A 14,609-nucleotide genomic window follows, 5' to 3' on the forward strand; every position below is an offset into this window, starting at 1 on the left:
GTTGTGGTGACATATTACCAATGCAATTATAAACCCATTAATTCATAGATTTGGATGTTATACTAGTCATAACATGAGGTTATCATTATTCAGAGGGCACAAATGACAAAAGACAATGGTTTTTGCGGTGTGATTGGATTATACCTACTTAACTAATTATATGAAAACATGTCATTCTGTTTAGATTTTTCCATTTGTTGTGTGTAACTCCTGCATCTCCAAGCCCCATCATGTTTTTTCCTTCTACCTCAGGCTCCGGCTGCAAGATGCGAACGTTGGACAGCGGCATTGGAACATTCCCCCTCCTCGATTCCTCCTCCTTGTTCTCCTCCATCCTCCACCTCCTTCCCAAGTCCACATCGGCCCAACACTCCCTCAGTCCTCCCAGTGCTCCCAGTTCCTCTAGTGAGGAGGTGTCACCCTCCCCATTACCCCGGTGGAGAGTACCGTCTGGCTCAAAAGACCATCTCTGCAGCCAACCAAGCCTGGACAACTCCTCGTTATCTGACACCACTGTGACCCTTGTCCAATCAGTGCCTTATCCCACTTTGGCCTTCCTTCAGCCTGTCCAATCCCTGTCTGAGCCCTTTGTGACCTGTGCCAGTGTGTGTGATACCCAGAGCAAGCTGCCCAGACTAGCCTCAGGTAAAGTCAAAAGACCACTTGTCCAGAGATACATCTGTCTGGTCATCGGGAACTCAGTCGCGGTCTCAACTTACTGTTAAGATTTAAGGAGAAAAAACATCACACCAATTGATGGTCTGCAATTTGTTTGCTGTTCGCTCGCTTGTTGAATCTGCTGGTGGGAGACTGACAGCCGTAATTTCTCCCCGTTGTTTTACATTTCGAATCGGTTTACACTCGGTTGTAGCTTTTTTACATTTAGAATCGGTTTGCAAATTACAACCGGCACTCTGTTCAGAGGTGCTAAGTATAAACGCTTGACAATCCTAATCCTCCATGTCTTTAGAATGTTAGAATACAAAGGTGGCACATTTTAAATTTGGTAGTGCATCAGCAGTTTTTTTTCCATCCAATTGGTGACAGATTATCATAAAATGCTGTGAGTGATGACGGAATGCATATTGAAATACCTTTTGAGGTATAATTACCATGTACCAATTAAAAAATCCAAGTTAAATGGGTTTCCATCGAATTTTCAACTCTACTGATGGTTTACTCACTCAAAAATGTTGCTTTATATAGCGAGTGTGCCCACTCTGGTATTGGCACATGCAATCTAGCCAACAGCTCAGATAATTTGCTGAAATTCCGGCACTTACAGAGATGGCCACCTCGCTTCGCGTTCCTAGGAAACTATGCAGTAGTTTTTTTTAAAAGTGATATTTATTACATTGGTACCCCAGTTAATCTTAGGTTGTATTACATACAGTCGGGAGGAACTACTGGATATAAGAGCAACGTCAACTCACCATCATTACGACCAGGAATACGACTTTCCCGAAGCGGATCCTGAGTTTTGCCCACTACCCGGGACAATGGATTGGATCCCAGCCGGCGATCCAATACAACGACGCCGTAAAAGGGGCAGACGAAGCTGTCTTCTGGTCAGGCTCGGGAGACGGGCACATCACGCACCACTCCCGAGCATACTACTCACCAATGTCCAGTCTCTTGACAACCAGGTTGATGAAATCTGAGCAAGGGTAGCATTCCAGAGAGACATCAGAGACTGTAACGTTCTTTGCTTCACGGAAAAATGGCTCACTCGAGACACGCTATCGGAGTTGGTACAGCCAGCTGGTTTCTTCATGCATCGTGCCGACAGAAACAAACATCTTTCTGGTAAGAAGAAGGGCGGGGGGGTATGCCTTATGATTAAAGAGACGTGGTGTGATCATAACAACGTACAGGAACTCAAGTCCTTCTGTTCACCTGAATTTGAATTCCTCACAATCAAATGTCAACCGCATTATCTACCAAGAGAATTCTCTTCGATTATAATCACAGCCGCATTTCGGGTATATTCAATCAATCCTTATCCCAGTCTGCTGTTCCCACATGCTTCAAGAGAGCCACCATTGTTCCTGTTCCCAATAAAGCGAAGGTAACTGAGCTAAACAACTACCACTCACTTCCATCATCATGAAGTGCTTTGAGAAACTAGTCAAGGACCATATCACCTCCACCCTACCTGACACCCTAGACCCACTCCAATTTGCTTACCGCCCCAAAAGGTCCACAAACGACGCAATCGCAGCAACCACACGGTCCTAACCCATCTGGACAAGAGGAATATGTGAGATGTGAGAATGCTTTTCATCGACTACAGCTCAGCATTTAACACCATAGTACCCTCAAAACTCGTTATCAAGCTCGAGACACTGGGGTGCCACAAGGGTGCGTTCTGAGCCCTCTCCTGTACTCCCTGTTCACCCACGACTGCGTGGTCATGCGCGCCTCCCACTCAATCATCAAGTTTGCAGACGACATTACAGTGGTAGGCTTGATAAGCAACAACGACGAGGCGGCCTACAGGGAGGAGGTGAGGGCCCTCGGAGTGTGGTGTCAGGAAAATAACCTCACACTCAACGTCAACAAAACAAAGGAGATGATCGTGGACTTCAGGAAACAGCAGAGGGAGAACCCCCCTATCCACATCGACGGGACAGTAGTGGAGAGGGTAGAAAGTTTTAAGTTCCCCGGCGTACACATCACGGACAAACTGAATTGGTCCACCCACACAGACAGCGTGGTGAAGAAGGCGCAGCAGCGCCTCTTCAACCTCAGGAGGCTGAAGAAATTTGGCTTGTCACCAAAAGCACTCACAAACGTTTACAGATGCACAATCAAGAGCATCCTGTCGGGCTGTATCACCGCCTGGTTTGGCAACTGCTCTGCCTACAACCGTAAGGCCCTGCAGAGGGTAGTGAGGTCTGCACAACGCATCACCGGGGGCCAACTACCTGCCCTCCAGGACACCTACACCCCCCGATGTCACAGGAAAGCCATAAAGGTCATCAAGGACAACAACCACCCGAGCCACTGCCTGTTCACCCCGCTATCATCCAGAAGGCGAGGTCAGTACAGGTGCATCAAAGCTGGGACCGAGAGACTGAAAAACAGCTTCTATCTCAAGGCCATCATACTGTTACACAGCCACCACTAGCATTGAGTGGCTGCTGCCATACATGTAAAAAATGTATCATTAGCTACTTTAAACAATGCCACTTAATATAATGTCTACATACCCTACATTACTCAACTCATATGTATATACTGTACTTTATACCACCTACTGAATCTTGCCATCTTCATGTAATACATGTATCACTAGCCACTTTAAACAATGGCACTTAATATAATGTTTACATACCCTACATTACTCATCTCATATGTATATACTGTACTCGATACCCTATGCATCTTGCCCATGCCGTTCTGCACCATCACTCATTCATATATCTTTATGTACATATTCTTCATCCCTTTACACTTGTGTGTATAAGGTAGCTGTTGTGAAATTGTTAGGTTAGATTACTCATTGGTTATTACGGCATTGTCGGAACTAGAAGCACAAGCATTTCGCTACACTTGCATTAACATCTGCTAACCATGTGTATGTGACAAATAACATTTTATTTGATTTGAGATACAGTGTGGTTAGTCCTATAGCCTATGTTTTTTTAATAAGAACAAATTATTATTTACAATGACAGCCGAGGAACAGTGGGTTAACTGCCTTGTTCAGGGACAGAACGGGGATTCGATCTAGCATCCTTTCGGTTACTGGCCCAATGCTTTAACCACTCGGATACCTGCCGCCCTAAAATGATGAGATTATTAGGAGATTATTATGGACAAAAGAGCGAGATTATTTGTATTTGTCCAAAGGCAGCCAAACATTGATGATCCTGTCACCAGAATCAGACACTCAATGTTTACAGGAAAGGAGCGTTTAAGATCACTAATCTGTAGCCGAATAAACTGCATGATTTCCCAAGTCTCCAAGTTTACTTCAATTTGATGGTTATTATAACAATACTTGGGCATAAAAGTGTTTCCACCAACATTTCTCACATAACTTATTAGACCTGTTTTTTATCTGATATGTACTTAACTCTGATAAAAAAAAAGTTTGGATGGAAACCTGGTTATAGTGATGCACAGAGAGTAAATTGTTTGGTTGGCACAATTTCTGAGATGGGGTGTAGTGTCAAGAGAAAAACAGAAAAAATGGCCAATGTTAAGTGATGCCCAGATAATGCCTTAAGATGGGACAATAACTTCTGTTAATTACCGAACACCAAATTCAGTGAAAAAGGCTCTATGCTCTAGATGTTTTCTATTACAACTGTAATGTTCTCCTGTTACTGTTTGCAAAGCAATAGAACAATCCCTTAATAGCTTATTTTCTGGATGAGGTTCACTTTGCATGGGATGACACTCAGTATCATGTATCATGCAGTATCATGGAAACAACATACACTCAGTATCAAGTATCATGCAGTATCATGAAAACAACATACACTCAGTATCAAGTATAATGCAGTATCATGGAAACAACATCCTTTTTGAAAGCAATATGTACAGGAAAAAACATGTTGTGATCTAACAACTAGAGAGGAGGTGCTGCCGAAAAATGAGGAACTACTGGGAATGGATGTAATATTATTGTATGTTTAATAAAATGTGACTTTTTATACATGGAGAGAGTGTTGCACCCTACATCCGTCTGCATTGCAGATATTGTTACCCTGAGGGTGTAAGAGCAAATCAACTTGACACTGCTGTTATATTGCTGTCTTAGAATACTTAGAATGTAATGACCAGGGCCTCCCTAGTGGCACAGTGGTCTAAAGCACTGCATCGTCACTACAGACCTGGGTTTGATCTCAAGTTGTGTCACAACTTGCTGTGACGATGAGTCCCATAGGGCGGCGCACAATTGGCCCAGCCTTATCTGGGTTAGGGGAGGGTTTGGCCGGGGGAGCTTTTCTTGGCTCATCGTGCTCTAGCGACTTCTTGCGGTGCCTGCAGGCTGATCCTGGTTGTCAGTTGAACAGTGTTTCCTCCGCAGCTGGCTTCCAGGTTAAGCGGGCGGGTGTTATGTTTGGCGCATCATGTTTCGGAGGACGCATGACTCGATTTTCGCCTCTCCTGAGCCCGTTGGAGTTGTAGCGATGGGACAAGATTTAAAAAGGGGGTAAAATACTACAAAATGTATGTATTGACCATACAAAACAGTGCTCTCTCTTCTTTTTTCAGCAGTTAGAATGACATGATCATGAAGACTGACAAGGACAACTGCTAAGAAACCATCAGCAGTGAGTTGTTTTTAAAACATTATTATTTGTTTTTATTGGTAGGTGGAATGGAAAAATTGATATTGAGCCATTTCAAATCAAAGACCAGCCCTGCCAACATAGAGAGCAGACAAAACTCCAGTTTGCTGTTAGAACAGTTAGCTGTTTTATATCCAATGAATTGATTATAGAAATCAAGGAATGCACACAAGTCATTTTCAGAATAGAATACATTTTCTAAAATCATCGGTAGTTGATCAACCATAGGCCTGCACTTACAGGAGTAAATATGAAAGAAGACTGGTTCTGTGGAACTAGTAAAAATATACAATTACACAGCAAATGTACAAATATTTATTTAATTTTAATTTGATTTATTTCACCTTTATTTAACCAGGTAGACCAGTTGAGAACAAGTTCTCATTTACAACTGCGACCTGGCCAAGATAAAGCATTGCAGTGCAACAAAAACAACAACACAGTTACACATAAATAAACGTACAGTCAATAACACAAAATAAATTAAAAATAGAAAGATATATGTATAGTGTGTGCAAATGTAGAAGAGTAGGGAGGTAGGCAATAAATAGGTCATAGAGGCGAAAATAATTACAATGTAGCATTAATACTGGAGTGATATATGTGCAGATGATGATGTGCAAGTAGAAATACTGGGGTGCAAAAGAGCAAGAGGGTGAGTAATAATATGGGGATGAGGTAGTCGGGTGTGCTTTGTTGCGAAATAGGGAGCCGATTCTGGATTTAATTTTGGATTGGAGATACTTAATGTGAGTCTGGAAGGAGAGTTTAGTCTAGCCAGACACCTAGGTATTTGTAGTTGGCCACATATTCTAGGTCAGAACCATCAAGAGTCGTTATGCTAGTCCGGCGGGAGGGTGCGGGCAGCGATCGGTTGAAGCATGCACTTAGTTTTACTAGCATTTAAAGGCAGTTGGGAGGCCACGGAAGGAGTGTTGTATGGCGTTGAAGCTCGTCTGGAGGTTTGTTAGCACAGTGTCCAAGAAGGGCCAGATGTATACAGAATGGTGTCGTCTGCGTAGAGGTGGATCAGAGAATCACCAGCAGCAAGAGCGACATCGTTGATGTATACAGAGAAAAGAGTTGGCCAGAGAATTGAGCCCTGTAGCACCCCCATAGAGACTGCCAGAGGTCTGGACAACAGGCCATAGTAGTTGGTAAACCAGGCGAGGCAGTCATTTGAGAAGCCAAGGCTATTGAGTCTGTCGACAAAAAGCCTTGGCCAGGTCAATGAAGACGACTGCACAGTACTGTCTTTTATCGATGGCGGTTATGATATCGTTTAGGACCTTGAGGGTGGCTGAGGTGCACCCATGACCAGCTGGAAAACCATATTGCATAGTGGAGAAGGTACGGTGGGATTCGAAATGGTCGGTGATCTGTTTATTAACTTGGTTTCGAAGATTTTAGAAAGGCAGGGCAGGATGGATATAGGTCTATAACAGATTGGGTCTAAGGTGTCTCCCCTTTGAAGAGGGAGATGACCGCGGCAGCTTTCCAATCTTTGGGGATCTCAGACGATACGAAATAAAGGTTGAATAGGTTAGTTATAGGGGTTGCAACAATTTTAGAAAGAGAGGGTCCAGATTGTCTAGCGTAGCTGATTTGTAGGGATCCAGATTTAGCAGCTCTTTCAGGACATCGGCTGTCTGGATTTGGGTGAAGGAGAATTGGGGGGGGGGGGGGGGGGGGGGGGTCAAGTTGCTGCCGATGCTAATGAAGGACGCCACAGGATGTTTTTGTGCTTGTCAAGGGCAGTCAAGTCTGGGGTGAACCAAGGGCTATATCTGTTCTTAGTTACACCTTTTTTGAATGGGGCATGCTTATTTAAGATGGAGAGGAAAGCACTTTTGAAGAGCAATCAGGCATCCTCTACTGACGGGATGAGGTCAATATCCTTCCAGGATACCAGGGCCAGGTCGGTTAGAAAGGCCTATTCGCTGAAGTGTTTTAGGGAGCATTTGACAGTGATGAGGTGTAACCGTTTGACCGCGGATCCATTATGCACGCAGGCAATGAGGCAGTGATCGCTGAGATCCTGGTTGAAGACAGCAGAGGTGTATTTAGAGAGCAAGTTGGTCAGGATGATATCTAAGGGGGTGCCCATGGTTACTTATTTTGGGTTGTACCTGGTTGGTTCCTTGATTATTTGTGTGAGATTGAAGGCATGTAGCTTAGATTGTAGGACAGCCGGGGTGTTAAGCAAGTCCCAGTTTAGGTCACTTAACAGTACGAACTCTGAAGATAGATGGGGGGCGATCAATTCACATATGGTGTCCAGGGCACAGCTCGGGGCTGAAGGGGGTTAATAACAAGCTGCAACGGTGAGAGACTTGTTTCTGGAAAGGTGGATTTTTATAAAAGAAGAAGCTCAAATTGTTTGGGCACAGACCTGGATAGTATGACAGAATTCTGCAGGCTATCTCTGCAGTAGATTGCAACTCTGCGCGCTTTGGCAGTTATAGTTAGGGATGGAAATTTCAGGATTTCCTAAGCCAGGATTCAGACATGGCTAAGACATCCGGGTTGGCAGAATGTGCTAAAGAAGTGAATAGTGAATAAAACACTGGGAGGAGGCTTCTAATGATAACATGCATGAAACCAATGCTTTTACAGTTACATGTGGGATAATGTGCTCTGAAGCCATTAGCAAGCCATGAATAAAAGGCCGGCTGAAGTGTGTGAGTCATGGTTGATAATGGAAGTGTATTCCTACGGCTACCCCCCTTACTACCACGATGAGCAGCCATTTTGACTGCAACATTCTAACAGTCTAATAAATGCATTTCATATATGCTATTGGAAAAATAATCATTTGGTTGTGTTTATGAAGGTCTTGGGTAACATTAGAATCAGGGAAAAAAAACAATTTCAATGAACATGAGCATTTCCATTAGTTTATATCAGCTGCTCATGTGTGGAGCACATGGAACAGTTATTCTTGGAAAATGTGATATTTTGAAAAGAGCTAATCTCATCCATTTGGAGAGTTATTTGGCAAAGGTAAGGGTTTTGGAAACCTCAGAATCTGCTGTTTCTGATACTATGTTACCCAAGACCTCCATGTAGGGTTGCAAAGCTACCGGTAATTTACCAAAGTTACCAGAATCTTTTTTTTTGTTGTGAATTTTACCCTCTTTTTCTCCCCAATTTCGTGGTATCCAATTGTTAGTAGCTACTATCTTGTCTCATCGCTACAACTCCCGTACAGGCTCGGGAGAGACGAAGGTTGAAAGTCATACGTCCTCCGATACACAACCCAACCAAGCCGCACTGCTTCTTAACACAGCGCATCCAACCCGGAAGCCAGCCGCACCAAAGTGTCTGAGAAAACACTGTGCACCTGGCAACCTTGGTTAGCGTCCACTGCACACGGCCCGCCACAGTTGTCACCGGTGCACGATGAGACAAGGATATCCCTACCAGCCAAGCCCTCCCTAACCCGGACGACGCTAGGCCAATTGTGCGTCGCCCCACGGACCTCCCGGTCACAGAGACTGGGAGAGTCTCTGGTGGGACAGCTGGTGCTGCAGTACAGCGCACTTAACCACTGCGCCACCCGGGAGGCCCCAGAAACTTTGTTAATGTTGGTAATTAACAGTAATGGTAATTAACAGCTCTCTATGGTAACTTTGGTAATTTATACTTGAATAACTAAAACAACAAGTAATTCATATATAGTATTCCTTTTTTTACATCTGTGTTCATATTGTCCATGAGTTTCTCGTGGTAGACCATATAGTAAAAGAGAAAATTGGTTTATATTAAGGATAACGTTTTACAGCTAGGTCATTAAATTGAATTCATTATTTTATATGTTAAAATTGCTATACAGAGGGCCAGAGATAATTACAGTCATTGGTCATAATCTGAAGTACCCAAAAGGGCCACTAGATGTCTTGTGATAAATTACATAAAATCCTTGAACGTTACCAAAATTCTGGTAGTTTACTGGTAAACTTAGATATTTTCCTGTAATTTACCCTCCATTTTACCCTTAACTGCATTTGACTCTATAGGAGGATTTGAAAAAGTAACTTTTTGGCGTTCCACTGAAAAAAATGACATCCTCTTAAAACTGCTCATAACACCAATTCTGTTTGTGATATCAAAATTCTAACATACTGTAAGTGTTTTAAATAGACCTACACTACTAAGGAAAAGTCAAGGACAGAGGGGCCATGACAAATATTTCCATCTTAAATCCGCATGCAGTCAAAATGACTGCCTCTGCGCTTCTATTGTTAAAGAGTGCATCCTGTCAATGTTTTTGGTGTTGGTGGATATCAAATAAGATGGAATTCATTCTCAAGGAAGTTCTGCATTAAATATCTCAATGCATTAAATCTGTCATGAAATAGGTGTGATTGTTTAGTTTAGTATTTTATTAGGATCCCCGTTAGCTGTTTCTAAAGCAGCAGCAGCTACTCTTCCTCAGGTCAATTTTGAGAATAGCAACTATAAAAATAATAAAAACAAGTGGGTCACTATCAATTCACTTCCAAAAGTATTATATTGTTTCCTGGTTGCACTCAACCACGATAAAGCTCTTGATTATTTATCTTCAATTCCCTTGACAAATTGGAGTATGATGAGTCATTTAACAGTGTCCTGTGGATGCCACACTTATAGTCAAAGACTGGGGCCATCCTGATTTCTCTGTCAGGTTCATGAGAGTATTGATTAAACCCATTACTATACCACCCCACAGGTCTAAGCTATTTGTCAAGTGCGGCCTCTAACTCTCCACCTTCACTGGATGTCCCCAGGAGGAATGATAACAGACAGGAGGACAGAATGACCATAAATATAGTCTAGTGTATTCCTGTGTGTCACTGTAAAAGTAAGTAAGTAATGTAGACTGACTGGAACATCAACACATATATTGATGACAGTACAAATATATTGATGACAGTACTTTTATCTATTTTAGGTAACTTAATTGAACTACCATTCAAAATAATGTTCTAAGTGTAAAGCACTTTGACCATTTGGAAAAGAATGTTAGACATTATAGTGATTCGTATTTCATCATTGAAATTTGAGACTGCACTTGACTGTAAAGAGCCGTACAGCAGGTCAAAGTCAAGACTTGACTGATAGATTGCACTGTCGTATACACTGTTATACACTATCCCAGAACTGCTTCTGTGTACTGTTTTCTGCTACATGTCCTGTTATTTCACAAGCATCGGAAGAGGTTGTAGTTTGCTGTAAGGTTAGGAATTCGACAATAGCCCGAGGTCCAATACATCTTACTTTCTCACCACGTTTGTCTGTCAGAAAACTTTTTTAGGAAAGTGAAGTTTACGTGAAGTGTGACTTCTGCCTTCTGCATCGCTTTTTCTGTATATGTTACATTTTCCTGAGAGGAATCCAGGAAGTATGCTTTTTTTAATCACTCCTGGCAGTAGCCTTAAACATGTCTTTGCAATGTGCTGGTCCCAAGGTCAAAGTAAAATATTAACAGTAAGGTTAGTATTTGTTGTCTGTATTAGCTAAGAGCATAACGATTCACAGTATTAATAATAATGTATGATTGGTGAACCAGAGTTTTTGCTGGTCAGGTAAGGGCCCCATGCACAGCTGCAATCATTTAATTCAGTCCTCTAGGTCACCACTTTGACCCAATGATTGACATGATGACATTATTGGTATATCTTTAAAGCCAGAGGTTAAACCTGACCTATATGTGTTCCCACAAAAATCTCCCTTGAAACCGACTAAATAGCCATGGAAAGAGACATCAAATGTAATTGGTAGTTCAGAAAGGGGTGATTTAGAATACATTAGCATCTCTCACCTCCCCCTAGTTGTTCTTGTTTAATGCTGTAATGTACTTAATTAACGTTTAAAAGTCTTTGTCATTTGAATAACAACCTTGGGGCTAGGTTCCATCGTCAAATATGCAGCCTTCAGTGAAACATCATTATGAGCAAGAATGATTGAAGTTTATGACTTTGACCCTATGTTGCATTCCAACACCTTGGCAGCTGCAGAGCGACAGGTGTCTCAAACATTTTGCTGAGCTCATAATCGTCCAATTGCAAATGATTCATGCCATTGCAATGAAACTCCTTGATTGTCCATATGGCTGAAACGCTAAGATTTTAGGTACTTTTGTATTATTAGCAGGAAGGTTGAAATGTAACTTTCATCCCAACAGCAGTGGGTGGAGATGTTGCTGTTTTTCATAATGAAACAATTGCATTTTTTGTGTGACACAGATGTTGATTTTTCCCCATGTATCATCTAATCCTGTTTTCCTCTTCCATTTCAGAATAAATTCTGGAACAAAATGAGCAGCATCGAGGGGAGAGATAGAGAGAGAGGGCAATCAGCAGGCATGTAACCTACAGGGAGATGCATGATTACAATGGCTCATGGTCAAACAAAAGCACTATACCTACCTTTAGGAATAGAACTGCCCGTGAAAACATGTTATGTCAACATATGAAGGCTAGAAGCCTGAAAGTTGCCCATTTCCTTCTGATGAGTTTCTGTCCACAGGACCCGAAGTGTTAAAATCAGTAAACTATTGATTTACAGTCACAGGCAATTATAATCATCATTGGACTTGGTTTGCTGTACTTGACACACATGAGCCTCTTCAGTAGCTTTACCAGTTAGCTCACACTTAGGTACTGTGCTGTAATTTCTAATCGCTCCTTATCTTGTCAACTTAATTGTAGACGGATGGCGTGGGAAGAACGCCACAATGCCCTTCTCTCTTTCGGGAGTTTTATGAAAGAGATAGTTTACTCAATTTACAAAATATTGATTTCCTTACCCTGTAAGCAGTCTTTGGACAAGGTAAGACAGAATTCATGCCTTGGTTTTACTTACAGGATAAAGTAAAGAATATGTAATTTTGTCATTTGGGTGAACTATCTCTTTAACAGTTAGCAAAACAATACAGACTGACTTGCTAGGTTCTGTGCTGGGCAATATGCGGTTGGGTTGTTTAGGAACAAAACCGATGCGTGCTCAACTTTGGGGCAAAACAACTATTATTACTAACAACTAACTACTCCAAAGGATTATTGAAAACGTGAAATATTTTTAGTCTCCGAATGTTTATTGAAAACATTCTTTTGCCCAATAACTACTTGTTGTTTTCTCTCAAATAGATAATTAAAGATAATTGGTAGCTAGCTAGCGAATTTTTGCCCTATTAGCATAGACATACAGAAAGTCAAGCACCTCAAAACAAGACATGGTATCAAGAACAAGATACAACTAGCTGAAACAAACCACATACGATTCCCCACATGGCAGCTTTTTGTCAATGTTGCTAGCTATCTGACCATTCAGAATAATAACAACTCATGGTCTTCTGCCCCATCAATGCGCAGGCATAATTTTGACGTTGTCAGGCAACCTGTCTATATGTACTGTCAACTGACACACAAAATCAGTGTGCAACAAACATAACTTCAAGGACATCTGACTGGCTAATACGCTATCAATCACAGAAGTACAGTATAGGCAGGATCTCCACTCATAACTGTGTCGTTCCACCTCAAAAATCACAAGAAAGAAGATTGACATCCCTCATCTCAGATTGTTCTGAAATCGGTTCTGTAGTTAGTGACAGATTCCATTAGTGTTCCTGAAACATTATTTTGTTGAAATATAATTTGATCTCTGAGAAATTCAGCTAATTGATTGCACACAATTGGGCATTTTAATTGACAGGATTCTGATAATATTCAATAAATACAGTACCCAACATCCGATATGGACCATTGCTCCTGTATGTCACTACGTTGAATAGATTCACCCTAAAACCGCATGAACAAGTATATTAAAAAGCATGTTAGCTTTGTATATAACAAGCACTTTTAATGACTTGTTACACATTACTGAACTCTTGCATGTACAGTATACTTATGAACTCAGTTATACATAAGCGCAACATGAATATTGCTATGCAGTCAGCTCAGGGAAATGCCATTACTCATTTAGGAAATACTTAATAGATGGCTATATGGAAGTTATAAGCAGGTTTTCAATTTAACCCCAACACATGATTTTTGTATAATGTAATGTATATTTACAGTGCCTTCAGAAAGTTTTCACACCCTTTAACTTTTTCCACATTTTGTTGTTTATTTTTGAATTTATTTAACCTGGCAAGTCAGTTAAAAACACATTCTTATTTACAATGATGGTCTACCTCGGCCAAACCCTCCCCTAACCCAGACAATGCTGGGCCAATTGTGCGCTGCCCTATGAGACTCCCAATCACAGACGGTTGTGATACAGCCCAGGATCGAACCCAGGTCTATAGTGACGCTTCTAGCACCCTGCGCCACTCAGGATCCCTGTGTTACAGCCTGAGATTAAAATGGATTAAATATAGATTTTTTTGTCACTTGCCTACACACAATAACCCATAATTTCAAAGTAGAATTATGTTTTTCGAAATTTTTACAAATGAATAAAACCCCTTTGTTATGACAAGCCTAAATAAGTTTCGGAGTACAAATTTGCTAAGCATGCCACATAATAAGTTGCATGGACTGATTGTGAATGACTACCTCATCTTTGTACCCCACACATACAGTTATTTGTAAGGTCCCTGTGTCGATCAACAAAAATTATATTTACTCCACAATACTAACCTAAATGACAGAGTGAAAAGAAAGAAGCCTTTACTGAATAAAAAATATTCCAAAACATGCATCCTGTTTGCAATAAGGCACTAAAGTAAAACTACAAATATTATAGCAAAAAAAAATGAACTTTATGTCTTCAATACAACACATCACTGAGTACCATTCTTCACATGTTCAAGCATGGTGGCGTGTGTAGGTGAGAGAAAACAATTTAATCCATCTTGAATTCAGGCTGTAAAACAACAAAATGTGCAATAATTTAAAGGGTATGAATATGTTCTGTATAAACTTTATATGTATAAAATAACTGTGTGAGGTATTGCGTTTAGGCAACTCACCTTTAAGCTCCAAATAAAATGCATATTGTGTACTCTACTGATCTTTTCATTGTTATGAATGCATCATGACATGTTTGGCTACTTCGGCTGCTATATGAAATGTTTTGCTTCCCTAACTCTTTGTTTAAATTGTTTCCCTACCTTGACTTTTATTCATTGTGACGACCATTTACCCCAGGGTGGTCTCTCTCCTGCTGGGTATACAGTAGTGCATAATCAGTCCTGGTAACCTGGGGTATTTTAGACACCACAACAGAGGCAGAATAAGGACATATCAAAAATATATTAGCACTGTTGTGACCTATTGTATTGCCCCCATATTCCCAACCAACCATAGTCCATCC

General features: G+C 41.3%; 1 protein-coding gene and 1 long non-coding RNA gene across 2 annotated transcripts in view; both read left to right on the top strand.

Moving 5' to 3' along the window:
• Nucleotides 1–725, top strand: part of LOC139385590 (nck-associated protein 5-like) — an 80,312-nt gene extending 79,587 nt beyond the window's left edge. Inside the window, 1 exon segment of the mRNA XM_071130789.1 lies at nucleotides 253–725. Coding sequence (XP_070986890.1) covers nucleotides 253–725 — 473 coding nt within the window.
• A 4,502-nt stretch (nucleotides 726–5,227) lies between these two features.
• Nucleotides 5,228–14,049, top strand: LOC139405993 (uncharacterized). The gene is made up of 2 exons (XR_011633931.1): nucleotides 5,228–5,288; nucleotides 11,587–14,049. It is a non-coding gene; the product is annotated as an uncharacterized lncRNA (long non-coding RNA).
• Nucleotides 14,050–14,609: the final 560 nt, after the last annotated feature.

Source organism: Oncorhynchus clarkii, chromosome 3 (assembly GCF_045791955.1).
Source record: "Oncorhynchus clarkii lewisi isolate Uvic-CL-2024 chromosome 3, UVic_Ocla_1.0, whole genome shotgun sequence".
NCBI classification, from domain to species: Eukaryota; Metazoa; Chordata; class Actinopteri; order Salmoniformes; family Salmonidae; genus Oncorhynchus; species Oncorhynchus clarkii.